This window comes from Camellia sinensis, chromosome 6, assembly GCF_055761805.1.
Source record: "Camellia sinensis isolate YWXY chromosome 6, ASM5576180v1, whole genome shotgun sequence".
Classification (NCBI taxonomy): Eukaryota; Viridiplantae; Streptophyta; class Magnoliopsida; order Ericales; family Theaceae; genus Camellia; species Camellia sinensis.
In genome coordinates this window covers 80,212,757-80,239,130 of record NC_138966.1, presented here as the reverse complement: position 1 = coordinate 80,239,130, position 26,374 = coordinate 80,212,757, and the positions used below count along the sequence as shown (strand labels likewise).

The following is a 26,374-nucleotide window of genomic DNA, read 5'->3' as shown; positions in this document are numbered from 1 at the left end:
TTTGACCTCCTTATTAGTCAAACTATAACTCTAGATTAACAAAAATACAAATAATAAAATAATAATAAATACTAAGGCGTCAAGAATAGTGAGTTAGAGTTAAGATTTATATAATAAGGGTATACTAATTTAGGTTGTAGGAATGATAGAGTTAATTAATTGAGATTAATAATTTATTATACTTAATAATATTATTATATTATTAAATTATATATACTCTATTCGTCTCAAAATATTAGTCCTTTTAAAAAAATCAAGGACTAAAAGAACATGAATTTCTTATTTTGTCATGTTTTAAAATTCATTAATTTTAACAATTGATAATCTCCAAAAAAGTCAAATGATATTTTTTGAAATGTAACAATTTTACTATAAAAAAAGATTAGATTCTCCAAAAAGTACTAATATTTTGAGATGGATGTAGTGTATATATATTATAAATACAACATATTTCGAAACGGTCGGCATCGGTTTAGTTCAATGCACAAAGTGCTTAAACCGATATCGAGTTGAAAGTCGAAAAAAAAAATCAAATTAAATAATCGTACAAACCAATTCTTATTATAAAAAAAAAAAAAAGACTAAATATAGACGATTAGGTTCAGTTAAATCGATTTGGTCAGTTTTTTTTTTTTTAATTTTCTTACATCTTTATCAAAAGATATAGGGAAACACTATGGTGCACACCTTTTAAAGGGCACCTCATAAAAAAAAAATTACAAAAAAAATAATTTTAAATTTTTAAGTCATAATTAAGAAAAAATGTCATAACTAAACACAATATAAGGCATAAATAAAGAACTTATGAGATATAACTAAAATAATATCATAGCTAAAAAAAATATAATCATAACTAAAGAAAAAAATAATAAAATTAAAAGTAGATATAATACTCCCTTTTTAAAATAGTGTATATCAAAATTTGCCTCTATATCATAGAATTTCCTACTTATACAAGATATGAAAATCAAACATTGATTTTATAACCCTCAAGGTGGCCTCAAGGTGGCCGCCCTAGTGGTAAGTGAGTTTGATTATCTCTTTATTGTTAGAATATTAAGACCATCTCCAACCGTTCATCAAATCTATCATCAAATTTAAATTTGGTGAAAAAGAGGTACTTTTTGTGCTCTAACGGTTTCACCAAAATGGTATCAAATTGAGAACGTCCCAAAAATTTTACCAAACTGGAAATGTCTTGCACATTTCAGTTATTTACTGTATATAGTCGTTGAGTGTAGACCACCGGACGACCGATCAGATGCCTTCACAGATGACCACCTTAAGCAAAATTTTGTGAAACATTTTACACTGAGAGGTTGACCCCCCAGTCAACCCCCCAGTCGACCACTTGAAGCAAAAAAATATGATAGCTTCATCTCCTTCTTGCTCGTCATCACTCTATCAAAACACTAACCATTCAGTCTCTTTCTTTGTGGAAGAAGCAAGAACGTTTTATGATTCGAAGCACAAGGGGAAAAATAAAAGAAAAAAATTTAAACTTTTGTTGAATCCTTGCCTATCTTTTGTTCTCATTAGAAATAGATTTACTTGGAATGTGAAGGGTTTGAAGGTAAAGATTCTAAAAAGCTCCATGAGAGAATGAATATGTGATGGAAGATAGGACAAGGAAGATTGGCAGAAGAAGAAGAAGAAGAAGAAAAAGAAGAAGAAGAAGAAGAAATAAGAGAGATTTGATGGAGAAAATCATCGTGGGCTTTCTTGGGTTTGTCTCTCTGTGCAAGAAAATGAAAATGAAATTGTTTCAATAAATGGTAGCTCTCATTTAATTGAGAAAGAGAGAGGAGTAGTTTACCCTTACAAAATGAATATGAAATTGTTTCAATAAGTGGTAGCTTTGAAGAATTCTTGTTTGAATTCAGGAAACAGAAATGTCTAATCGGTTGACCGGTTAGTCGATCCCCCGGACGTCCTGTAGTTTGCTGAGAGTTACAGTAATCTATCATTGGATCGTCTGATATCAAATAGAAGAATTGATCATATTTTTACTCAAATTTAATAAAATATTTGACAAACTATTGGACATACTCTAATCCTTTTATTTAAGTGAAAATGAAGGTTCAAGGTGGGTCCACTAACTTTTCTAGGTTTGCTTTACTTTACATCAGTCATAATAATGGGTATGGAGCCGGTCTGGACATTAAATAAAAAAAATAAAAATAAACTTGATTCGATTGGCATACTATATTGTATGTCATGCAGCATCTGAGGATCCTGCTATGCCCAGTAAGTTGTTGTGCACCTTTGTGAAGCGTTGTTCGAGCCTTTTTCGATAATCAAAATCGTTTATATTAGAGCATCTTCAACGGTGCATTTCTTTTTTCATCAAATCTGAGTAAAAAATGACCAATTTTACCAAATCTGATATCACTCGCTCCAAGGGTGAACTTTCATCAAATTTGCGCCGGGTCGACCGGTTAGGCGAAATTTTCTTTTCTTTTTTTTTTTTTTTGAACTTTATGAACCTTTTAGTGGTCGACCAGCTGGTCAACCGGCTAGTCAACCGGTAAGGCAAAATTTTTTTTTTTTTTTCTGTTTGAACCTTTTCTTGGAACTGTTTGAACCTTTTGGTGGTCGACCGGCTGGTTAACCGGTTGGTCTCCTCCAACGGTCACAAACAGTGTTTTGATGAAATCAGTATTCTGTCCTCAGTTTGATGCATTGTTTGGTGAAATCTCATTTTGATATCAATTTGGTGCAACCGTTGGAGCACCAAACAGTAACTTTTTCACCAAATTTTAAATTTGATGTCAACTTTGATGAACCGTTGGAGATGGTCTTATATGATTTATCGAGTAGATCATTAATATAAAAAATTAAATTGATTAAATATTTATAGTCTTATAACAAAGTACATTTGTTTTTATAAAATGGTAAATTACACTGATACTCTCTAAGGTTTGCTCCAATTACATTACACGCCTGACGTTTTGAAAATTATATTATCATTCCTGTGGTTAATAATCTCATTTCACAAACCCTCAACTTATATAAAATGCAACAACTCCTAATAGAAAAATATAAAAAATTACATTGAAAAAAAAAAAAAAACAAAACAAGAAAAGCGAGAGTGCATGAATTCAATGTTTTTATACTAACTAAATAATTACAATGACAAGGAAGTTAATATAATTTTTCAAACGTCAAGAGTAATATGTATTAAATCTAAATTTTAATGATATAAGTGCAATTTACCCTTTATAAAAATTAACAACTAGCCTAACTTTTTAAAAAAATTTAAAATAATTAAGACCTAATTATAAATTTATGAACATCTAACTAATTTAACTTTTTTATATCCGTTTGGGAAGTGGGTTGGTTTTTTGATTTTTTGGCTTTTTTAGGCTGGGCTTAAAAACTTGGTTTGGGAAGAATTTTTTGACTTTTTGACTTTTTTGAGTTTTTTGTGAGAGAAGAATGTAATGATTATGGGTTGGATGCGATGTTTTGTTTATTATGACTAAAATAACTTATTTTATTTTTTATGACTAAAATAACCTATTTTATTTTTTGTGACTAAAATAACTAAAAAAAACTCAAACCATGACTTCCCAAACGAAACCTAAATAATATACTTTACGAAACTTATAACACAAACCATTCAAATTATGAAGAAACACTCGAGACCATCCTTCCCAACGGAAACAGCAGGCTGCTGTGCCAGTACCCCGAAGTCCATGTCATGTATTCTCAGATAAGTGATTTTCTTGGCGGCTACACACCCTACCCTAGGGCTAGCTAAATGTGCTCTGCGCCGACCTTGTTACTTTCAGCGGTCTAGGCCCACTATGACATGCTATGCTATGCTCTTCTATATTGGCCTTTGGTGAGTTGATTGTTTGATTTTTTTTTTTATAACTTTAATTTTATTAAAATAATTGTATTTAAAAAATTAATTAGTTTTTTAAATTAATTTGATAATTATGAAATATATAATTATAAATTAGATATAATATTTTTTTTCATATTAATTATTTTAATTTATTTTATTTTTTAACAAATTATTTTAAATTGAATATAATGTTTTATTTTATTATATTTTTTAATATGGAAAACTCCTCCCAAACTCCTCCAATAGTATAGTTACCTACACAATCTGGGCTGGCTAGTAAGGTAGATGTGTAGGATTAGGCAGGGGATCTGCTTGGCTACCAAGATTCTCAGTTTTCTCTCCTTGGGTCAAATACTATCTCTCTATCTCTCACACTCTCTCTCTCCCTCTCTGGATTTCAGGAAATCCAATCCTATTCCCAATATCGCTGCACTGCAAGTTGTTGTCTCCTATCTATGGCCATCACTTGATTTGACGCCTTATTTGGTAAAATAACTCAAATGTATTATGATTGTATGTAGTTGCTCAACTCTGTCTTTGGATAAGGGTTTGTTCGGAGTGTATTATATAAGTATTAAGGGTTGTTTGGAATGATTTAAATAAGTGTATTTTTTATTTTTTTTATAAAAAGATATGTAAAAAAATAGAGAGGTAATATAATGAAAAAAAGATAAAAAGATAGATTATTTGTAATTTCCAAACTTGACCTTAATGTATGGCCGTGCTTATACTTGAAGATACAATATAAATAAAAAAGATAAATTATACTTAATACTTTTTGAAATTTAGATTTAGGCCTCGTTTGGCATAACTTATATGATCCATCTTTTTATCTTTTTATTTTTTTTTCATCACATCACCTCTCTACTTTTATGCACATATTTTCGTAAAAAGACAAAAAGTGCACTTTTTAGGACACCCCAAACCAACCCTTAATATATATCACTTTTGACGTTTAAGAAATTATACTAACCCTCATGTCATTGTAATTATTTAAACGGAATGAAGATATTACATTCATACACTCCTTTTTTTTTTTTTTTGGCTTTATTTTCTCCTTTTTTTTTTCCTTTCCTTTTCTTTTTTTTTTAATGTTATTTCTTCTGTTTTTCTATTAAAAGTTGTTACTTTTTATTTAAGTAGGGAGGTTTGTGAAATGAGACTATTAATCACATGGGTGGAAATATAATTTCCAAAACATCAGGAGGTGAATAGTAATTGGATCAAACCTCATTGGGTGTCAATGTAATTTACCCAAATAAAAATAAAGAAATAAAAAGAAGAATATAAAAAAAAATGAATAGAGATGAAAATAAAAATAAAATAAAATAAAAAGAAAAGGAGTAAGGTGGGATTATGGGATCCTAGTATCATTCATGGGATCATGGTAGGGTAGGTGAGAAAAGGAAAAAATAGGAGAAAAATATATCACATCCATTTGTGAAGATAGATAGGGGTGTAACCATTCTTATTCTATGACTAGATGAGCAGCTTTCAATAATTTGATGAATCTCTTGGTTTAAATGGGCAAAGCTTTCACTGAGAAGTTGCATTAATGTACGCTCTCTACTTAGGGGGTGTTTGGGAAGAAAAAAAATAGTCTAATTTAGGTTAAAATTTACAAAAAAATAAAATAGGTTAAAATAGTTAATAAGACAAAATATCACATCAAACCCATAATCATTTCACTTTTTTTCTCACAAACATCACATCCAACTATAAAAAAATCCAATCATCTTTCCAAACACAAAAATTTTAGCTTACTAAAATAGCCAAAAACTAAAATAGCCTACTAAAATAGCAACTTCCCAAACAAAGCCTTAATAGTATGGATATGTGTATTAATTTTTCCTTATTAACAAAGAGTAGATGTAGGTTCCTATCCATTTTTTGGGCTTGACTTTGTTGTTGATTTTGATCCATTTAATTTGTTTATTTAGCAAAATATTTGTTGTATATATTTGTTTATTTTATTGTTGAAGGCTATGGTCCATCCACTTTCTCGCGAAGTGATCCCTCTCAATAGAGGAGGCAGAAGGCACTACAAGAAAATCAGGTTTTAGCAGCGTTTTTTATTGTAGCGGCCTAAAAAATGCTGCTACAGATGGGCTATTGTAGCGGTTATTAACCACAACTAAAAATTAAATTTTTAGTAACATTTTTTGCCTAAAACGCTGCAATATATTTTTTAATAATGACGGTTTGTACACAACCGTTACTAAAAAGCCAATCAAAATAGAGACCCGCCAAATCGAACTCTGATTTCGCGCGAAATCAGATTTTTTTTTCGTGAGGAGTGGATAACATATCAGAATTTCAGTCCAAAAAAATAAAATAAAATCGTTCAACTCATCTAAAACTGTGCCCTAGTCCAGCACCCCTGTTTGGCGAAGCATCAGAGTTCATCCTCCCCCGCGGCGACGTATCGGCGTTCATCCTTCCCCGCAGCATTCATCATCGTCCCACTGTGATTTCAAGGTCAGTTTGCTTTCTCTGTTTCTCTTTCTCTATCCCTTTCTTTCTTCTTGTCTCTCGGTTTATCTCTCTGCCATTCTCCCTTTCTTCTACTATCTCTGTCTAAGTTTTTCCTATACTGTCTTCGGTCAAGTTTGGGTCAATGAAATTCATTGTTAATCTACGACTTGCCACTCCATTCAGTGCTTCTAATATCTCCAAAACTTCTCTACTTTGAAGGATTTCATGAACATCTTGAATGATTTTGATTTGGAAAAATAATTTAGAAAATAGAAAAAAAAAATTGTTGGTATTCAATATATGTATGTACTGACCCCGACTTGGATTTCCATGTGCTGAGTCACACATCAGAAATCTACAAGGGGTAATGAACCCAAAGGACATCCCTTGACTAGCCCCTTTGGGAAGCAATGAGCCCAGAGGACATCCCTTGACTATCTCTTTTGGGGAATTCCCATGGTTGTTGTTATATATCTATTAAATAGATGCGTATGATATTAGAGAACTTTTAAATATAAAATGCTAACACTATATGTTGATAATCAGTTCATCTATAGTATGTTCAATGAAAATTTGAAGAAGATTGAGATTAACCAGTAGTATGTTCAACAAAAATTCAAAGATTGAGATTAACGGGCCATAGAGATCAACCCAATCACTATAACACCTTGGGAGATTATCCCATTTAATTACCTCCATTAAGGAGAGTCAAGGGGAAAAATAAACGAAGAAAAAAGAAAAAGGAAATAAAATTAAGAATGATAAAAAAGAGAATATTCAGGAGAATGCATCACCACTAAGTCAACTGCAATAGAGAGTTTGTAGAAGCACTTAACATGGAATAACTTATAGCATCCAAAACCACTGTTTTTCTCAAACAAAAAAAGTTACAATTTTGCACAAAGAGTTTTCTTTCTGGAACAACAATGGTGGCATAAATGATACTCATGTGCATATATCTCCTTATATTATTATTTGAGAAAGTGAACACACTAGATGTTTCCATTAACATATAAATATTAAGTTCAGCTTTTGTCTTCTTGAGGTTAGGAATGTTTTGTGGGTGCTACGGCTTGTCATGTCCTGATGGATATATTGCATAACCACTTTTAGTTCTTCAAGCACTTGCAATAATTGGTCATAGAAATTATGGTCTGTTTGGAAATCAACTTTTTAGTGCCTATTTAGTTAAAATATGAGGTGAAAAAAATTAGTGTTTGGGAATGATTTTGACTTCTATACAAAAACATGCAAATAGTAGAGAGAATGGAAGGAATTTTTGACCTTTTTTATGATTTTATGATTTTTTTTTTTTTGTGACTTTTTAGCTAAGCCAAACAATCCCTTAGAACCATATTTCTTTCTGTCACCAAGGCACTCTTATTTGTGAGCTGGCATAATAGGGGGAAATTTTACTCAAATCAGGGGGAAAAAAATTCTGGGATGCACATCACAGAAAATTTGCAGACACTATTCATTTTTGTTTTGTAGTTTATTTTTGTTTTGAAGTTTATAGTCAAATATTTTATTTTTGTTTGAAAATTTATATTCAAACAATACAAATATTCAAATTTTTTCTAGTGTGCTTTCTGGTGTGCATAATGGGTATTATGCTTTCGGGTGTGTCCTGCAACTGGTCTGAATTCTTGGCTTCTCAACTCTGTGTGTTAAACTCTGTTATGCATGACTGTAAGGGTGGGAGGTAGGGTTAATAGTAAGCGGGTTGTGGCTTGTGGTTGGCTTTTGCTGTTCTGCACTGGTCTGCTGTCATTGATGCTTTGGGTACATTCAGATGTGCAATGGGGCTGCTCCTAGTGTACTGGTGGCACAACTAGGTTTCATTGTTTGAGAGTTATCCATTAGGCTGTTTGAGAGTTATCCATTTGGGAGACTTGGGCAGCTTTTTGATTTCTTCCGAATGATGTCATTTTATTTTACCACGGTCGGTAACTATTTTTGCACTATGGTATGTTATTTATGCCATCTTGAGCTGTGAATCTCTGCTATGTTGTGAGCTTTGATTGAAATTAGTGTTGGAATCTGTTGCTGCAGGATTGGAATGTTAGTTTTTGAGGATAATGTTAATTGTTTATTGGCTTATTACTTCTTCGTTTCATGTATCTGCGAACAAAAAATATTAATTTTTTGGGAGGGGAAGCACTTAATTAGTGACTTTCTTGCGAATTAATTTTGTTGATATTGGTTGTGCTAAACATTTAATATTACAAGTTAAGTTGTTTCTGTTTAGTGTCTAGAACTTGATGATGTTGATGTCATCTATTCCTATACAGTTCTCTTTCACATCAGTGTCTGCTTATTATCATTTACTTTGGTGTTACTTGTCACACGCATAAATGGTGCTGTAGAAGAATGTGAATTAACTGACGAAAAAAGAGCGAGATTAGAAATGAACTATGTATGCAGTACTTGAAGTTCTTTGAGAGTTTGATATATATTGTTGGACCCATTCGCTAATAGCTTTAGCTTTGCAGCTGATTGTTTTTTTGACACATTATTAACTATGAAACACAGATACTAAAAAAACTATATGTGTACATTGTATACATTACGTGAGTAGAATGCTGCATGTTATAATTACTCAAATAAAAGCTGAATCCCTAATCTGGACACCAATCGATGTGCCACAAGTTTAGCATAGATTACTTTTTCAATGTTATTGTTTTCCCTTTAATTCATAAAAAATTTATGTACTAAGGTAGAATTGTAGTATTTTCTTAGAAATAGTGTATTATATTAGAGATTTTTCTTATCTATTATGTAATACTTAAATTTAATCATGGAGTTTAAACCATATAATGAATTGTACAAGAGATTTTTCGTAACCTTCAACAACCAAACTTTCATTATGTATTTGCATGTGCACGTGAAAGACAACAAAAAATCATAACCAAACCAAACTAAGCCTTATTTTCCATCAAATGGAGTCGACGGGGTAAAAAAAATCATAACTCATAAAAATTAAAATGCTACATAAATTGTGAAAATGAAATTGAAGAAAACAAATAAAAAAAAAATGAAGCGTATCAAATATAAAATAGTTCAATTTTAGGAAAAGATATACATGAAAAGTCATATACAAATAATTCAATTATGTGTACCTACACTAAATTGTGTAGTGCTTTTTTATATTAGTATAGATAACTCTTTATATAATATATTTAACTTTTCATTTTGTTTCGTGGTACTTCAATTTAGTTAATTATCAATGGATAAGAGTTGGATGAAGAAGAGTAGATTGTCAAGAGATTATATGCAAGGGATTAAAGAATTTTTAGAGTTTGCTTCTCACAATGTATCTAATGATGGAACAATTTCATGTCCATGTATGAGATGTGTGAATTCATACATGTTGACTTTAGAAGTTGTACATGATCACTTGGTATCCTATGGAATTAGTCCGGGTTATAATTGTTGGTATCTTCACGGGGAAATTATGTCTGCAACGACTTCTAGTAGAACTAGTCAAAGCCATGAAGAAATACGACCTGAGTATGGTGATATACGTGACATGTTGCGGGACGTGTTTCCCATGCACACCCAAAATATAGATGAATATGCAGAAGAAAGTAATTTACCAGAACCATTTGATCAAGGTCCAAGCATGCAACGACCTCAAGAAGATCCTAATGAAGAGGCACAAAAATTTTACGACTTACTGAAAGATGCTGAGAAGCCTTTGTATGAAGGGTGCAAGAATTTTAGCAAGTTGTCAGCAATTGTGCATCTGTATCACTTGAAATGTCTTAATGGATGGAGCAACCACTCATTCACAATGTTGCTTCAAATTTTGAGAGATATGCTTCCTTCAGATGCAAATTTGCCGAAAGCCTCTTATGATGCCAAGAAGATTATTAAGGATTTAGGTCTCGGTTATGAAAAGATTCACGCTTGTCCTAATGATTGTATGTTATTTTGGAAAGAACATGCAAATGATGAAGTGTGTCATTGTGGTGCTTCAAGGTGGGCAACAAATGAGAATGATTTGCAGCATAATATGAGTACTTCATCTAAAAAGAGAAAGAAAAAGGCTGCAAAGGTTTTACGGTGGTTTCCCTTGAAGCCTCGATTCCAGAGGTTGTTCATGTCTTAAAAAACAGCTGCTTATATGAAATGGCATGCTGAAGGTCGTACAAATGATGGCATAATGAGGCATCCTGCCGATTCTATGACTTGGAAAACATTCGACTCTCAATATGTAGATTTTTCCTTTGACTCCCGCAATGTCAGGTTGGGGTTGGCAGCAGATGGATTTAACCCTTATGGGAATATGAGTACTAGTTATAGTATATGGCCGGTCATATTGGTCCCATATAATTTGCCTCCATGGATGTGCATGAAAAGATCTTCTTTCATCCTATCATTGCTTATTCCTGGTCCGAGCTCCCCTTCGAATGACATAGATGTGTATATGCAGCCTTTAGTTGAAGAATTGAAGGAATTATGGGATGTTGGAGTACAAACTTATGATATATCTTTCAAAGAGAACTTTCAAATGCATGCAGCTCTAATGTGGACTATAAATGACTTTCCCGCATATGGTGATTTGTCTGGTTGGAATACCAAGGGTGCTCTTGCATGTCCTTCTTGTAATTATGAGACTCATTCTCGATGGTTAAAACGTGGAGGGAAATATTGTTTTATGGGCCATAGGCGTTTCTTGGATAAAGATCATAGATTTCATAAAGATAGAGCATCATTTGATGGCAAACAAGAAATAGAATCAGCTCCTGATATACTATCTGGCTTTGAGATCATGATGCAAACAGAAGACCTTGATTACAAATTTGGGAAGACAAAGGCAAATGAAAAAAACAAAAAAAGAAAGAAACAAGCGGATGGTGATGAGACACAACCATGGAAGAAAAGAAGTATATTTTTTACATTGTCATATTGGGCAAATCAAAAATTGCGTCACAATCTTGATGTGATGCATATAGAGAAAAATGTGATTGATAATGTATATGGAACATTGTTGAATTTAGATGGGAAGACAAAGGATAACTTGAAGGCACGTCTTGACTTACAAGAGATGGGTATAAGACGTGAACTTCACCCACAAAAGATCAGTTCCAATAAGACATATTTGCCTCCAGCTTGCTTCTCAATGATTTTAAAAGAGAAAGATGACTTCTTGAAAGTTTTGAAAGGGGTAAAAGTCCCAGATGGTTATGCTTCAAATGTTTCACGTTGTATTCAACTTAGACAGCGTAAGATTATAGGTTTGAAGAGTCATGATGGTCATATTTTGATGCAGCAACTTCTTCCTATCGCATTACGAGGAACATTACCAAAAAAAGTCGCTTCACCTCTAATTGAGTTATATTGTTTCTTTAGGGAAATATGTTCCAAAGTCTTGCAAGTGGAAGAGCTTGACCGACTTGCATCTCGAATTGTATTGAATTTATGCAATTTGGAGAGAATCTTCCCTCCCTCCTTTTTTACTGTTATGGTGCATTTAGTCGTCCATTTGGCCACTGAGGCTAAAATTGCTGGCCCAGTTCACTATAGATGGATGTATCCCATTGAGAGGTTAGGTGTGACAACTTGTATCCATTTGTGTTTTTAATCCACATCACAATGACATCCAATTTAGTCGATCTATAATCATGCTGTTTTTCATGTAGGTATCTCCAACGACTAAAATCTTATGTTCGTAATAAAGCCCATCCAGAGGGCTCTATTGCAGAAGGATACATAGCTGAAGAGTGTTTAATATTTTGTTCGCGGTATTTGGAATCTATTGAAACTGTATTCAATCGACCCTTAAGAAATGTGGAAGATTCTACAAGGGCAATAATGAATATCGAACTTGATCAAAAGTCATGGATACAAGCACATCGTTATGTGCTATTTAACAATGATGAAATTCAACCATATCGGATGTAAGCAATATTTATGAGTTATGGTATATAAATAAGTTTGAGTTTCCCATTTTAATACTTGCAATAGTAACACAAGTTAGGAATAAACATACAGAGAACACAAGGAGCATATAAAGAGACAAAGTCGTCCGCGTCGTCTAACTGGTGAAGTTCTTAATAAGATGCATATGGAAAATTTTTGTGAGTGGTTTCGATCATATGTAAGTATATAGCTATTAAATAATACTATTATCATATATAATTTTTAGCATAGAGATTAATGTAATCATTTTAATGGATTCTATAATATATCAGGTTGTAGCTATGGATGACACAAGAAAGCAACAACTTACTGATGAAATCAAGTGGCCTGCCCAAGGCCCAAACACTCTAGCCAGACGATTCAAACGATATGTTGTTAATGGTTTTAAGTTCCGAATTAAAAATTACGAGGAGACGAAGAAAACTCAGAATAGTGGGGTTTGTGTGGCCACTGAAGGAGGCACCATGTATTATGGTGTTTTATTTGATATCATTGAGCTGAATTATTTTGACAAGTTGAAATATGTACTATTCAAATGCAATTGGGCTGATGTGAACACAAGTAGAGGCTACAAGATAGATGAATATGGTTTTAACCTTGTAAATTTTTCACATTTGATACATACTGGAGAACGGTTAAATGATGAACCATTTGTGTTGTCATCTCAAGCAACACAAGTTTATTATGTGGGAGATGTAAGGCATGAAAATTGGTTGGTTGTTGTTAAAACAAAAGCGAGGGATGTGTTTGATGTTGGTACTACTGAATTGGGTGATGGTGATGTTGACAATTACTATGATAACGAGCCGTATAATATGATAGTTGAAGACACTCATGTGGATGCGAATGAAAACCTCAATTGGGCTAGAAATGATACTGATGGAACGACAATCAATATACCACTTCCATTTGATAACCAACTGATCGATGAAGATGATTTAGATGAGGATGTCTAGCTATTGAGTTCAACTAGTTTGATTTTAATTTATTTATTCTCATGTTAATCTTTGAAACATGATTTGGTTTTGAATATAAATTTCAAATTTCTTAGTTTCATATATGTATGGCAACCCGTGTTTTTTATTTTAATGTTTGTTGTTAAATATAGCTATTAAAAACTTGGACTGTCAAATCAGCATCTTGACAATATGTTTTTTTGCTCTCTCTGGTTTTAAGTTTTAGTTGGCGAATCTAGGTATATCATATCTTGAGAAGAAAGAAATCTGCATTCGTCTAAGACAGGTGAGTATAGTCATGTATGTCCGCACCTGTCTGAATGTAGTACTATTATTGTGTCATGTGATGTTTAATGAACTAAGGAGTTTACTAACAACACTTGGGATGATGTGGATGTGTTGGAGCCTCTTTCTTACAGAGCAGTTTAATGTGTTGCCTCTGGGCATCTGCACCATAATGCTGGTGCTGTGCTTGCCTAACCTAAACTATGTACTGTCCGATTTTGATATGATTACATTCAGCCTGCTCAAAATTCTAGTCAAATTATTGTGCTCAAACTATCCCTAGGGATTTTTAAGGCATTAATGACAGGCCAAATCAATTTTTTATTGTGTTCTTCAGTGGCTAGATTTTAATTACGATCCTTTTTTTTTTTTTAAATGCTTTTCTAAGGTTTTAAATTTTAATATTATGAATTCCTATAAGAAATTAAATATGTTGAAGGTAGCACTGAATACTTATCTGAATTAAGTAATATAAGTAACTCAGTCAATGACATTGTACATCATCTTCAACAAGTTTTAGTCTGCCTTGGCTAAGGTTACTGTCTAGCTAATTTCTGTTTCTTTCTGATCTGTCCCTGTGTTGTTTGATCTGTGTTATTGTGGTCTGGTGTGAGATCCGAGTTATTGTGGTATGCTTCTAGGATGGTTTTCAAGGCAATAGTTCGGGTGCTGGTTTGTAAGGTAGAAGACTGCTAGTGTGGTAAGGCTGCTGTTTCTATTGGAATACTAGGCCCCAGTTTGGGTGTGCATTAGCTTCAGGCTGCAGAGTTCTAAGTTTGCATTGGTGCTTCTAGTCTGCTAGTAGCAGGTTTGTTGTGTTTCAGTTCTGGGCTGGTTTTCAAGGAACCAGTTCAGGTGCTGGTTTGTAAGGTAGAAGTCTGCTAGTGTGGATAAGGCTGCTGTTTCTGTTGGAATATTAGGCACCAGTTTTGAGTGTGCATTACCATCAGGCTGCAGAGTTCTTAGCTTGTGGTTCAGGTTGCTGGTTCTGTTTCCTTAGTTGTCTACTGCTGGTCTTTAAGGCACCAGTTCTGTTTCCTTAGTTGTCTACTGCTGGTTTCTTTGCTATTGTGGTGAACCTTTGCTACTGCTGGATGGTGCTTCATGGTGATTATTTGCTGCTGTATGCAATAGAGGTTTCTTTGCTACTGAGGTGAGTACTGGTTTGTTGAGTGCTGTCCTGATATATTTAGTGGTGATCCTTGGTGCTGCTGAGTGCAATGTTGTAGTGATGGCCTTTGGCTTTGGGGTGATAGAGTACTAATTGAGTACTGTTTTTGCTGATGAAATCTCAATGCAATAGAGGTTTTTGCTACTGTGGTGAATCTCTGCTGCTGCTGCTGTATGGCTTGCTTTGCTGCTGTCTGCTCTGTTTGGTCTCTTGTAGTGGTTGGTCAGCTTAGCTTTGTTGGTCTGCTCAATTTTGTTTACTGGTTGGTGGCTGCTCAGTTAATGTATTCTGTTTTAGTGGTCGGTCTGATTATGATAGGCTGGGCTTTTTGGCATCGAAAAAAAAAAGAAGAAAGTAATATAAGTAACCTTAATTAAGCCAAGAAAGGAAAATGTATGGACAGATATATTTTTGTTTTATTTTTTCTCTGCATTTTGCTTTTGGCTTTGTTTTAGTCTGATGAAATAGGATGAGTGGCCAAATTTCTCTAAGTTATCTTGTGGTATTTGTTCTTGTGTAGGAAAGTTCAGAGCAAGAGATGCTGCATTAAATGCCGTTCAATCACCTTTATTAGATATTGGCATAGAGAGGGCCACTAGAATTGTCTGGAACATAACTGCTGGTAGTGATTTAACTTTGTTTGAGGTCTCTCTCTCTCTCTCTCTCTCTCTCTCTCTCTCTCTCTCTCTCATCATATGCATGGGTTTGATCTGTGTAGTTAACATTTGCAGATCCCTCTTTACCTCATATTTTGTTTGGGCATCTTCTGAATATAACCATTGGTGGTTACAATTATGATCTAATTGAGAGTGAACTTCTACAACTTCCGAGACATAAATATATATATACATGCATATACATATTTGTATACATGTATTGCAGCCTATGTAAATTCCTACACCATTTATTTATTTATTTAGTAAATAATGACTACATTAATTAGCATCAAGGGGATGCCACCCATGTACATCAAAAGAGCCAATGAGAGAGCCCTCAGTTTTTATAAATTTTTTTTAAATGACCAAAAGGTCCCACAAAAAGGAATATTACTTACAAATAAGGTATTGGTCCCAGGTTAGGCCCCACATTTGCCACTTAAAGTACCTTGAGGATTTTCTCAATGTTCACCAATTTTACATGAACAGAACAGAGGCAAATTCTTATGTTTAACCTTGTCATGCTATATTTGCTTATGTTGAACCTTGTCATGCTATGTTCTTTATCCGCATGCATGTCTCTTTATCTATCTTACTGATCACACCTTGATTCATACTTTGAACCTAAATGGTTAGTATTATTGGTGAAGAAAGGCACAAAATGTGTACAGTTTTGCTTGGCTTCAGTGTTTAAATCTTATGGTCTGTGAAAATATTGATTAGTTCATGGTTAGTTAATTGATTTGGCCTATCATTAATGCCAAATAACATTGACTCATGAAACAATAGCAATAATGATTACCCAAACCCTAAAAAAATCCTCTTTGACAGGAGATATCACTCATCACTACTGGGGACAGTGAGGCCCTTGGTCTGCATTTGTTTATGCATCCATTGCCAGTTCTGTGGTGTGACCTCACCCCCAAGAGCCCGAATAACAGAGCCACCATTGCATAAGCCCACTTTGCAGCATTCCTCTAGGTTTAGCCCCTTTACCAATCTGTAAAAACACCCACTTGCAAACAGGTCCTCTGCTCCAGTGGCATCTATTGCCTTTGCCTCCCCAATTGCTGGAACCCGAACAATCTGAAAGAGGTAATGAAATTCTATCCATTACTTACCAAAAAGTAAAAAAATATAAAAGTGCACTTTTTTAGTGCTAATGTTCTGTACTTAGATCTGTTTCTGTAGTTAGATATGTGTCTGTAGACTTACTATATACTAAAAGAGAGCATATTGTGTACTTAAAACAGAATAAATGTCTTGTGTTAATCTTGTGTACTTGCCATGATCATTACATAACAAATTCAGACTCACAATGTTTAGGATGATACCAATTATAATATCCATTCCATAAGGGGTACACATGTGCCTTTGGAAGAGAGATTATTATAAGATTCCATGGAATAGTTACCTTTCAAAGTTCCACAGATTTTATATATATAACCAGGTTATATATTAATATTTCTAATAACCAAAACTATGGAAGGGGAGACAAATATAACATATCACTGACCTCTTTTCCATGTTTTGCAATGCATCCATTAGGGCCTAATGTCACCACAGCCCACTGACAGTGTTTTGCCAAAAAATCAAGAGCAGACTCAGGATTGGCACCTTATTCACCCCTACAACCGTGCCAAGACAATTAAACACCATTTACTAGAGACTGCACCCTTAGTTGAGAACCAATGAACTTACAATCATTTTGCCTCTCCACAAATACCACGGTGCAGCAAAAGGAAACACATCCCATATTTTCCATTCCAAGATTCTAAATTTATACCCAATCCACCATTGTAACAGATCTGTTCCTCTTTCCATGCATTGTGTACAGAAAATCTCCTCAGAAGTAGAAAAAGAAAATAATATTGCGAGGTGTATATGAGCTTTTCCTATGGCTTATGTTCTCTAATATCTTTAGTATACTATGATAAATGCTCATTTAATTTGATTAATATCTTTGTGTTTGATTAATTACATCTATTGTTTATCTAGCAGATATGGCAAAGAAACAATTTAGAACTTGCAATCTTGAGAAGGATTCCCAAAATAAGCGATCAAATGGCTCTTCACAACCTAGCCAGTCAAATAACTCTTCACAGCCTAGCCAACCAAATAACCCTTCACAGCTTAACGCACCAAGTGGAACTTCACAACCTAGTCACTCAATTGGCTCTCCACAGATGGACTGGCCAAATAGAACTTCACAACCTAGTCGTTCAAATGCCTCTTTACAGCTTAATCGGCCAAATGAAACTTCACAGCCTAGTCGATCAAATGGCTCTTCACAACCTAGTTGGTCACATCCCTCCTCACATGCTCCATCACATGTTCCACATCCTCAACCTCAAGAATCAGAGGTTAACCCTCAGTTTGAAGATGATTTAGATGAGGACTGGTTAAGGGAAGAAGAAATGCAACGTACAGGTATTATTAGATTTTTAGTTGAGGTACAAATTACAAGTCACCCTTAACTTCCATGATATATATCATTGTTGTATTGTAATAGATGAATCGACCAAGCGAAACACGCGGGGAATTACACGTATGGTTGAAGTGTGGAATTTGACTCCAGAAGAACACATTATGCTCACTTTCAACAAGGATTTGCAGGCTGTTTCTACAGAGGGTGGTATATTCAGTCGCTTCATAGGTACCATTGCTAGGAAGCCACACTTATGCCCAATTAAGTACAAGAATTGGCATGAAGTGCCAGATCAGTATAAAGAAGATTGTTGGAATATTATCGAGGTAATTTTCTAACTACAAGTATTTTGTGATAATTCTACTACAGTGGTAAAGAAAATTGTTGATAGGATTGTCTGAAAGTTCCTTTCCTATATTAGGATATAGGTGTCGTCTAGAAGTAAGAAGTATGAAATTAGTGTGGTTCATTATCTCCATGTAAAAATATGAGAATTAGGCAAAGAAATGCACAAATTTAGTTTATATTATTGTATTGATAATTTTAAGAATGTTCATAACATGAAAAACCATACAATTGTAGTCCAAGTTTGCCATTCCTCAAGATGAGAGAAGGGATATGATTAGGCATCGAACATTGAAGTCAATGGGAGAGAAATGGAGAAATTGGAAATGTAGTTTAAAAGCAAAGTACTATGATGAGACAAAGACAGCAGCACAGATTGTAGCTACTGCACCTTTAATAGTTAACTGTGAGCACTATGCTGACCTTGTCGCGTATTAGTTTTCAAAGGAAGGACAGGTATGCATAGATGTATGTTTTCTATCAAATAATACAATGTCATTATATCATTTTTTTTAACATATTGTTATGCATTTATGAGTGAAGGAACTTAGTGCAACCAATAAGGAAAGCAGGGGAGAGCAAACAAGTGCACATACGGGAGGATCTAAAACTTATGCACAACATGCATATGATATGGTATTTCAAACTTCATTCCTTCTTTTATATTTTGAATTTGGTTAGTGCATTATATTATGAATTTATTCTCAAACGATATGATTGTTACATAGGAGCAAAAAGATAAGATTGCACTAGATCGAGCAAAATTATATATACCGCTTCACAAAAGGAAAGATGGGACACCAGTCAATGAAGCAACAGCTACAAAAATTATATGCCCATTTAATAAGTTACATTTTCAAAATTCTAATGTGTTTGTGGCAAACAATCACTCTCGCTTTTTGTCGTCTTATTTTTTTTCCCCCATTTATGCTACAGGAAAAACTAGAAGCTTTGATGAGCTCACAACCAAGCAGCTCCGAAGGAAATGTTGGTGGATGTATATCTTGGTCACCAAATGATATTTATTCTCAAGTGATGGGTAAAGAGCATCATGGTCGTGTTCGAGGTTTAGGATTTGGGCCTACTCCTTCCAAGCATGGCTTCATGTGCAATAATTTTGACCACTTAAGAATGGTTTCTGATGAAGAGAGAATGAGAGACAAAGACACTATAATTGAGTTGAAGGAACAACTAAAAACTCAAGGTGATCAGTTACAAACTCAAGGTATTCAGTTGCAAGCTCAAGATGCTGTAATAAACTCTTTAAAAGAGCAAGTAGCATTTTTGATGAGTCAGAGACATAGTTCTAGTGGTTTGCAGGTATAACTACATATAACATATTCTTTTATATGATGTATTTATCATATGTTATCATTTTCTAAATTTATGCATACTTATGTAAATTTTATTGTATAAATTAGGCGACAGATGGATGTAGTGGCATTCCGGACCAAGCTTCTCCACGAACACATCAAAGATCCTCTTTTCGGTGTCATGAAATGCAACCTTCTAATCGAGGTAAATCATCATTACAATACACATACATTGACACAAATTTAGAACCACTGTTAATGACTTCTTTACCAATAAATTGTTAGTTAGTTAGTTTGGACGAAATTGGGGTTTGATAGGTTGACTTCTCTATTTTGCTTCCTTTATTGGCATCCGTAAAAATACCAAACAAACCAATGAAATAGAGAATTGGGCAAAAATCGAACAAATTTGAATATCAGCAACGTATCAAACTGTAATATACAATTAAAAATAGACCCTTAGATGTTGCTAGTGGTTGCTTGATTTGGTGGCTGCTACTAATGTTTGGCTTGATGATCTTCAACTTCATTGTAATCTTTATTTTTTTATATGTAAACCATATACTTACCAAAATAAAATAAAATAAGACTTGTCGAGAATTATTTGTTGTCTAAATTTTCTTTATAGATTTTAAAATTGAAAATGATACTTATACTCATTCAATTATTTTTATTGCGGGAAATAAGATAATATGAAGTATCAAACAATGGACGTCATTTCTCGATTTGAACATTTTTCATGGAGATCTTTATAAAATGGTGTCACGAGTAATACTTTTGAGTACTATTGTTATGTGACAAGTTTTTCTTTTGGATTATGGTGTGGGCTATTAGTTTGCTAGAAACATTGGATCTTTTTGTATTACAGGCTTATGTAATGAACCTTTTAATTAAGGTGTTTTGGATATTTTGGGATTATGAAAATGCAGACTCTTTTACCTTTTACAATTATTGAGCATTGAGCCATTAGAATAAAATAGTGTTGTTATAGATATATAATGTGAGCAGGGCTATGATGTCTGTTTTGATCATTTTGTAATCAAATTGTCCCTGTAATATGGCCTTTTGGGTTTTGTTTCTAGTTCCTTTTCTTGTTTGGATCTTTTCAATGTAATCAGGTTATGTTGCTCTTAGGTTTTTTTTTTTGGAATTGTTTGCCTTGTTCTTGCCCTCATTTGCTCTTTGCTTATGTGGTGTGTGAACAGGATGGTTTTTGTTGTGTAGATTGTCTTTTTTTGTTTTTTGGTTTATGTGTCTTTGTATAGTTGGTTTGCTCCTAAGGGTATACCCCTTGTATCTTGTAGTTTTTTGTCGTTTTATTTATGACTTTATTCATCCCCCCCCCCAAAAAAAAAAAAAATATAGCCTACAACAGTGGTTAATAACCGTCGCTGTAAATAAAATTCGAAACGAATTATATGGTTATAGCGACAGTGTAAAACTGATGGAATAGAGTCAAAATATAGCAACGGTTTACAAAATGTCGCAAAAGTGAAGGATATAGCAGCAGTCGACCCGTCGCTATAAAGTTAGCAAGTAATTGGTAAATTCAAGATATAGTGACATTTGTAACTGCCACTACATCAACCGTCGCAATAAAAATAACTATACCAGCGTTTGCGAAAAACGTCACTATAAGGATATGCCGACGGGGCTATTGCGGCGGTTTGGCCGCCACTATTGCAAACGCGGGTAAAGGTGTTTTAGTTTTTAGCAACGCTTTTTTCTGCTTTTAGCGACAGTTTTGGCCGCTACTAAATCTTGGTTTTTTTGTAGTGAGGTGTGGGAACCCCCCCCTCAGAAAGTCTCCTTTTGAGAAATTTTTATCTCTGTGGCCATTTGGGAAGATGTGGTAAAAAGCTGCGTTTTGCAGGATAAGAAAAAAAAGCCATGGGCAGCAAAACGCAACAAACCATTTGGGATGTGGCGTAAAATGCAAATTTGTGAATTTACATAACTACCCTTCATGTTTCCAAAAAATTGTTCAAACACACCCAATAGGTAAAAAAGTAAATTCCTAAGTTGGGTAAGGGAATTGTGGTCATTTTAATGTGATGTGACGGCATAAACAAATATTAAATCAAAAAGCCAAAAGTTAGAACAAAAGCTTGTACAATAACAGAAAAGAACAAAAGCTACAGACAAAAAACATAAATTCAACATTCCCAGCTACAGAGCTTCTATCACAAAATCAGAACAAAATAAGACTTTTCAAAACAAACGAAAAAAATATATAATAATAATAATAATAATAATAATTAACTTACCAAGAACAGAGCAAAAGGAATAACAAAATCTTCACCGAATCGAATACATCAACAACCAGAACCAAATTCGCCATAAAAATGACCTCAAAATTGATCAAGCAACACATGAAACTGCATACATTATTATATACATAAATATAAAAAATCGTTAAAAAAAAAAAAAAAAAAAAACCTAATTGGAAGAGAACTAACCAGACTGGAGGCGACAATAACAGGATCTCTCATGAGCTACTTGAAAAAAGGGCAACGAAACTCCTCAAGACATGCCAAATTTTTGCGCAGTTTCAGAGAGACTGATTTCTTGGACTGCAAGTCCTTCAATGTACATAGAGTCTGAGTGGCTCGATCGATGGCCTTGACATTGGAATTTTTGTTGTCGTCTTCGAGAATAGACTTCAAATCAAATGACGAGTTCGAAGTTTTCGGAAAAAAATGATCTTGAGAGAAAAAGAAATTGATCGATTGGAGAGAAAGTAAATGGCATGCCTTGTGAGGCCTTACAAAGTCGCGCAATCGTAACTGGATTATATAATCATGTTGAATGCACACATGAAATTGATGGACTATTATTTACAAAAATTGAGGAAAATTCATTACTAATAAACCACGAGCTTAAGATAAACGCATCAACTCATCAGTAGATCAATGGAATAACATAACAACACTATCCAAATGAAAAATTATATATATATATATATATATATATTTGTCTAGATTACCGTGGAGAACAATGAAGGGAATGGATGATGAGATTGGGACGAGAGTGAAGGCGATGGTGATGATGATGAGTTTGAAGATGAGTGGTGATGATGAATGATGAGCCATGAATGTTCTAGAAAATGAGGTCTTTGAAGTCGTGAAAATCAATCAGGTCCCTCTCTCTCTCTCTCTCTCTCTCTCTCTCTCTCTCTCTCTATCTCTTTCTCTTTCTCTTTCTCTCTTTATAAGAAGATGACGCACTGAATTTGGATAAGGAAAAGATATTGGTTGGTCTTAGGGCATTGCCCCATACCATTTGTTGAGGGACAAGTGTCCTATTGTCCCTAAAAAAGAGACAAAAAAAATATACTGGGTCTCACTAATTCAACAATCACAGCTAAGTTGGAGCACCACATCATCTTGCCCCTGGAGCAAAGAATAATTTTCCTTGGACGAGTTACTGCAATTTTTTTTAAGGCCTCTCTAAGTTTGAGTTTAGTAGGCTGGTTGCATCTTATGTGTTTGTGGTTTTTAGCCATTTCTTGTGTTTGTGGTTTTTAGCCATTTCTATATATTTGTTATTTTTTGACATACCTTGTGATGTAATTTTTATTCAATTGATGGGTTGAATTACAAATTCAATAATAGAAATTGTGATAATTTAAAAATTAATGTTAGACTTAATCAAATTTTTTATTTAATATTTAATATTTTACTTCCTACTCACATAGTGTGTGGGACTACTATGTGAATAGAGAGTAAAATATTAATTACGAAAAATAGTCCATAAATTATTTTTTACGTTGTCCTCAATTAAGAAATTTTATGGTGAGAAGCTTAGGCCCCGTTTGGGGATTTACTGTTTTAGCCAATTAGCCAAAAAGTTACTAAATTAGCCAAAAAGCCAACAACACATACCAAAAAGTCAAAGATTCTCTTTTCTCTCTACTTTTTGCATATCTTTTCGTAATTAGCCAAAAAGTCATCCCAAACATACAAGTTTTTTTTACCTACCTTTTTAGCTAAATAGCCAAAAAATTACTAAATTAGCCTGTTCCCAAACGAGGCCTTAGTTGGAAATTGTATTTTTTTTAAATTAAAAAAAAAGGATTGAATTTTTTTTTTCACGCCATGCTAATGCATGCCATGTAAACTCATACTATTTTACGATATGAAATATATGTCGACTTAAGTATAAATATTTTATGACCTATTTTTATATGCCGTGAAAAAATATATTTTTTACGACATACTTTTTGCATGTCATAAAAAAAATTTGGATTAAAATTTTTTTTAGTAGAAGTTTTCACGACATGTTAATGCATGCCGTGTAAAGTTATAATATTTTACGACAAGAAATGTATATCGTCTTAAATGTAAAAAATTTATGACATTTTTACAAGCCATGAAAATATACATTTTTCACAACATACTTTTGCATGGCATAAATATATGAATCAACGCCTTACATGGTATGTATGCTGTTATTGAAAAAGTATTAACGACTTGGAAAAAAAGAAAAAAAAAATTGTCATAGAATGTACTAACTACGACATGCATTCGATGCATGCCGTAAACATAAAGCCGTAAATAGTTAGTTTTGTTGTAGTGATATAAATAATTTCTAGCACCCTAATAATAGCTAATTAACTCCCTAAATAAGGGCTGTTCACTCAAAATCCTAAGCTTCAGTTGAAATTACGTTCATTCAATTGATCGCCATTTAAATTCGAAATAGAAAAACTTTAACCAAACTAAATTCCCAAACTCTAATTTTATCAAATTCTACACTTCAACAAATTTTTCCAAATCATAAAATTAAGCCCTAGCCCTCATAATTTATCTAAATTATATTGGCCCCAAGTAGTACCATAATATATATATATATATATATATATGTTTGTACTTGTACTTTCTTTAAATAAACAAATTTGTACACAAATATTTTCTAAAAATATACACTTTGTACACACAAAAAATCAAAGGGTGTTGTGTATGCCTTGAAGAAATATTATTGAAGAAGCTTTGATGGATTGTTGAGGAAGCTTTGATTCATTACTAAGGAAGCTTTGATGGATTCTTGAGGAAGCTTGGATAGATTCTTGAGGAAGCTTTGGGAAAATTATGGAGGAAGCTTTTGAACTCCATAAATACACCATTCCCCTACACATTTTGGAACACTACACACTCATACACCACCTATATACACCCCACAACTGAGAGGAGAGGAGATAAGGAGAGAAAGCTTTGGTGGTGAGGGAAAGGAAGATAGAAGAAATTCTTGTGCAACCATTCCATAGGAACTCAAGTAAGCCACAACACAACGTATTCTTTTATTTTTATCTTTCAAATACATGATACTAGATGCTTATAATATTATTTTGAGATGTGTGTTATTGTATTTGAATAAGAGAAATTGAACCTTGTTTCCTTTCTTGCTTGTATTCGCTTTTAAATGGAGCAAAACTATCTTTTTTCTATCTATATCTTACGTTATTTTTCAAAGGATGTCCTTCAATCTAAAAATTTGATTTAGTAACAAATTATTTAGCATGTTTTCATAGTAAGAGAAGTAAAAAAATCATCAATGGTTGTCCCCTCTCTTATAAATCTTTATGTTTCAAGTTTTGTACACAAATGATCTGCATTTTCAGCCCACTTCTAAACAATTCTAGAAAAATACATAAAAATTCTCTTGAGATCAATTTTGTATCAAAACCTTCCTTCAAGTGCTAACTTTCAAGGAAAATTGCTTTCATTCAAAATGAATACAGTGGTTTGAGAGAAAAATCGGTTTTGGTAACAGCCAACGAATTTGGACAAAGCTAGTGTATTTCATTAATAACTAAAAATCTAGAAAAACTACTTCAGTTTCGTAAATTGATTTTCAAGCTAGACAAAATTCTCTTTGAACCCTAACGTGGGACAGGAGGTATTCTAGCTACTTAACGGATGAGGAGGTATAAAGTTGGCAGTGAGGGTCTCACACAAGGAGGGCATCCGTGGAAGCCCGTTCCCTTGGGGCAGACAATGATGTCACCACTCGAGTATGTAACCTAGGTGCATGGGCATCATTCATAATTGTGTCATAAGGGATGCAATGACAATTATGCGATCAATGATGCATTAGTATTTGTTTAACCAAGGAGGAGTCAGAATTGCCCGTGGCCATTGTTAGTGGTTGGGTAGGAATGGCATTCTGTGAGGAGTTGCCTAGAACTAACTTGCTTGACCATTAGTCTTGAGAATCAAAATTCATTATAAGCCTTGCTAGATTATTACTTCCATTTTATTTTATGATCATACCATTATTGTGTATTGGATTGGGAAAAGCGGTCGGGGTGTGTGTGCGTTTACTGGATATTCAAAGCTCATGGTGTTTTATGCTAGATTTTAAAGACTATTAGCCAGTCGAGGCGAAACTGAAGCACTTGAAGACGTATGGCTACCCTAGGAGAATTAGAAACTAGTTTTGTAAACATATTTTGGGATTGTAAATGCTAAATCGCCTATTGTACTTAACATGATTTTGTAATTATTATTTCGCTTGTATATCTATGCATATCTTTAGTATTACCTATCCCATATTTTCTCGTTAACTTACGTGGATCTTGTGTTAATACCTTGTTAGTATCTATCAAAAAGATAGCTTTGCTATTTGAGGTGGTTGGACTCTGGAGGGAAGCTGTTGGACTCTGGAGGGAAGCTATATTAACGCCTCTAGCCTTCTTGGGATCTTATTTAGTTATTGACCAAATGACTCATTAGTGACATTTCCTGGACTTGCAACTCTAAATAAGCCATGTATTTATTTATTAATATGTTCCTTGATGTTCCTAATTTTTGGGGACGTCACAAGGACTGAGCAGAAGTGGCTCCCTAATTGGGCCTTGAGGCTGGAACTGACTGAGTTGGCTAATGGTTCTGAGTTTGTCTCGAACCAAACGCACCAGACGTGCCTCCAGACTACGGGAAAAACCTCCTCAAATGCCCAGATTGCC

The 26,374-nt window shown here is 33.8% G+C and overlaps 2 protein-coding genes across 2 annotated transcripts; both read left to right on the top strand.

Annotated features, from left to right (window-relative positions):
- The first annotated feature begins 9,554 nt into the window (after window positions 1-9,554).
- On the top strand, window positions 9,555-15,435 carry LOC114301795 (uncharacterized). The gene is made up of 9 exons (XM_082876197.1): window positions 9,555-10,423; window positions 10,577-11,878; window positions 11,974-12,231; window positions 12,326-12,431; window positions 12,526-13,203; window positions 13,436-13,495; window positions 14,415-14,472; window positions 15,186-15,310; window positions 15,397-15,435. The coding sequence occupies exons 1-9, from the start codon at window positions 9,555-9,557 to the stop codon at window positions 15,433-15,435; spliced, it is 3,495 nt and encodes a 1,164-aa protein (XP_082732323.1).
- LOC145792724 (uncharacterized) lies at window positions 15,190-18,550 on the top strand. The gene is made up of 4 exons (XM_082874061.1): window positions 15,190-15,310; window positions 17,323-17,751; window positions 17,834-18,075; window positions 18,332-18,550. Exons 2-4 carry the CDS (start codon window positions 17,325-17,327, stop codon window positions 18,530-18,532), a joined length of 870 nt encoding a protein of 289 aa, XP_082730187.1. The 5' UTR covers window positions 15,190-15,310; window positions 17,323-17,324; the 3' UTR covers window positions 18,533-18,550.
- The last annotated feature ends 7,824 nt before the right edge of the window (window positions 18,551-26,374 follow it).

Bases quoted from the DNA above. Each gene is read 5' to 3' on its own strand.
- LOC114301795 (XM_082876197.1), top strand. From the start codon at position 9,555: ATGGATAAGAGTTGGATGAAGAAGAGTAGATTGTCAAGAGATTATATG. The intron at 10,424-10,576 runs GTTGTTCATGTC...CCGCAATGTCAG, and splicing joins TTGAAGCCTCGATTCCAGAG to GTTGGGGTTGGCAGCAGATG. The intron at 13,496-14,414 runs GTGAGTATAGTC...TTGGAATATTAG, and splicing joins TCTGCATTCGTCTAAGACAG to GCACCAGTTTTGAGTGTGCA.
- LOC145792724 (XM_082874061.1), top strand. From the start codon at position 17,325: ATGGCAAAGAAACAATTTAGAACTTGCAATCTTGAGAAGGATTCCCAA. The intron at 17,752-17,833 runs GTATTATTAGAT...GTATTGTAATAG, and splicing joins AGAAGAAATGCAACGTACAG to ATGAATCGACCAAGCGAAAC. The intron at 18,076-18,331 runs GTAATTTTCTAA...ATACAATTGTAG, and splicing joins ATTGTTGGAATATTATCGAG to TCCAAGTTTGCCATTCCTCA.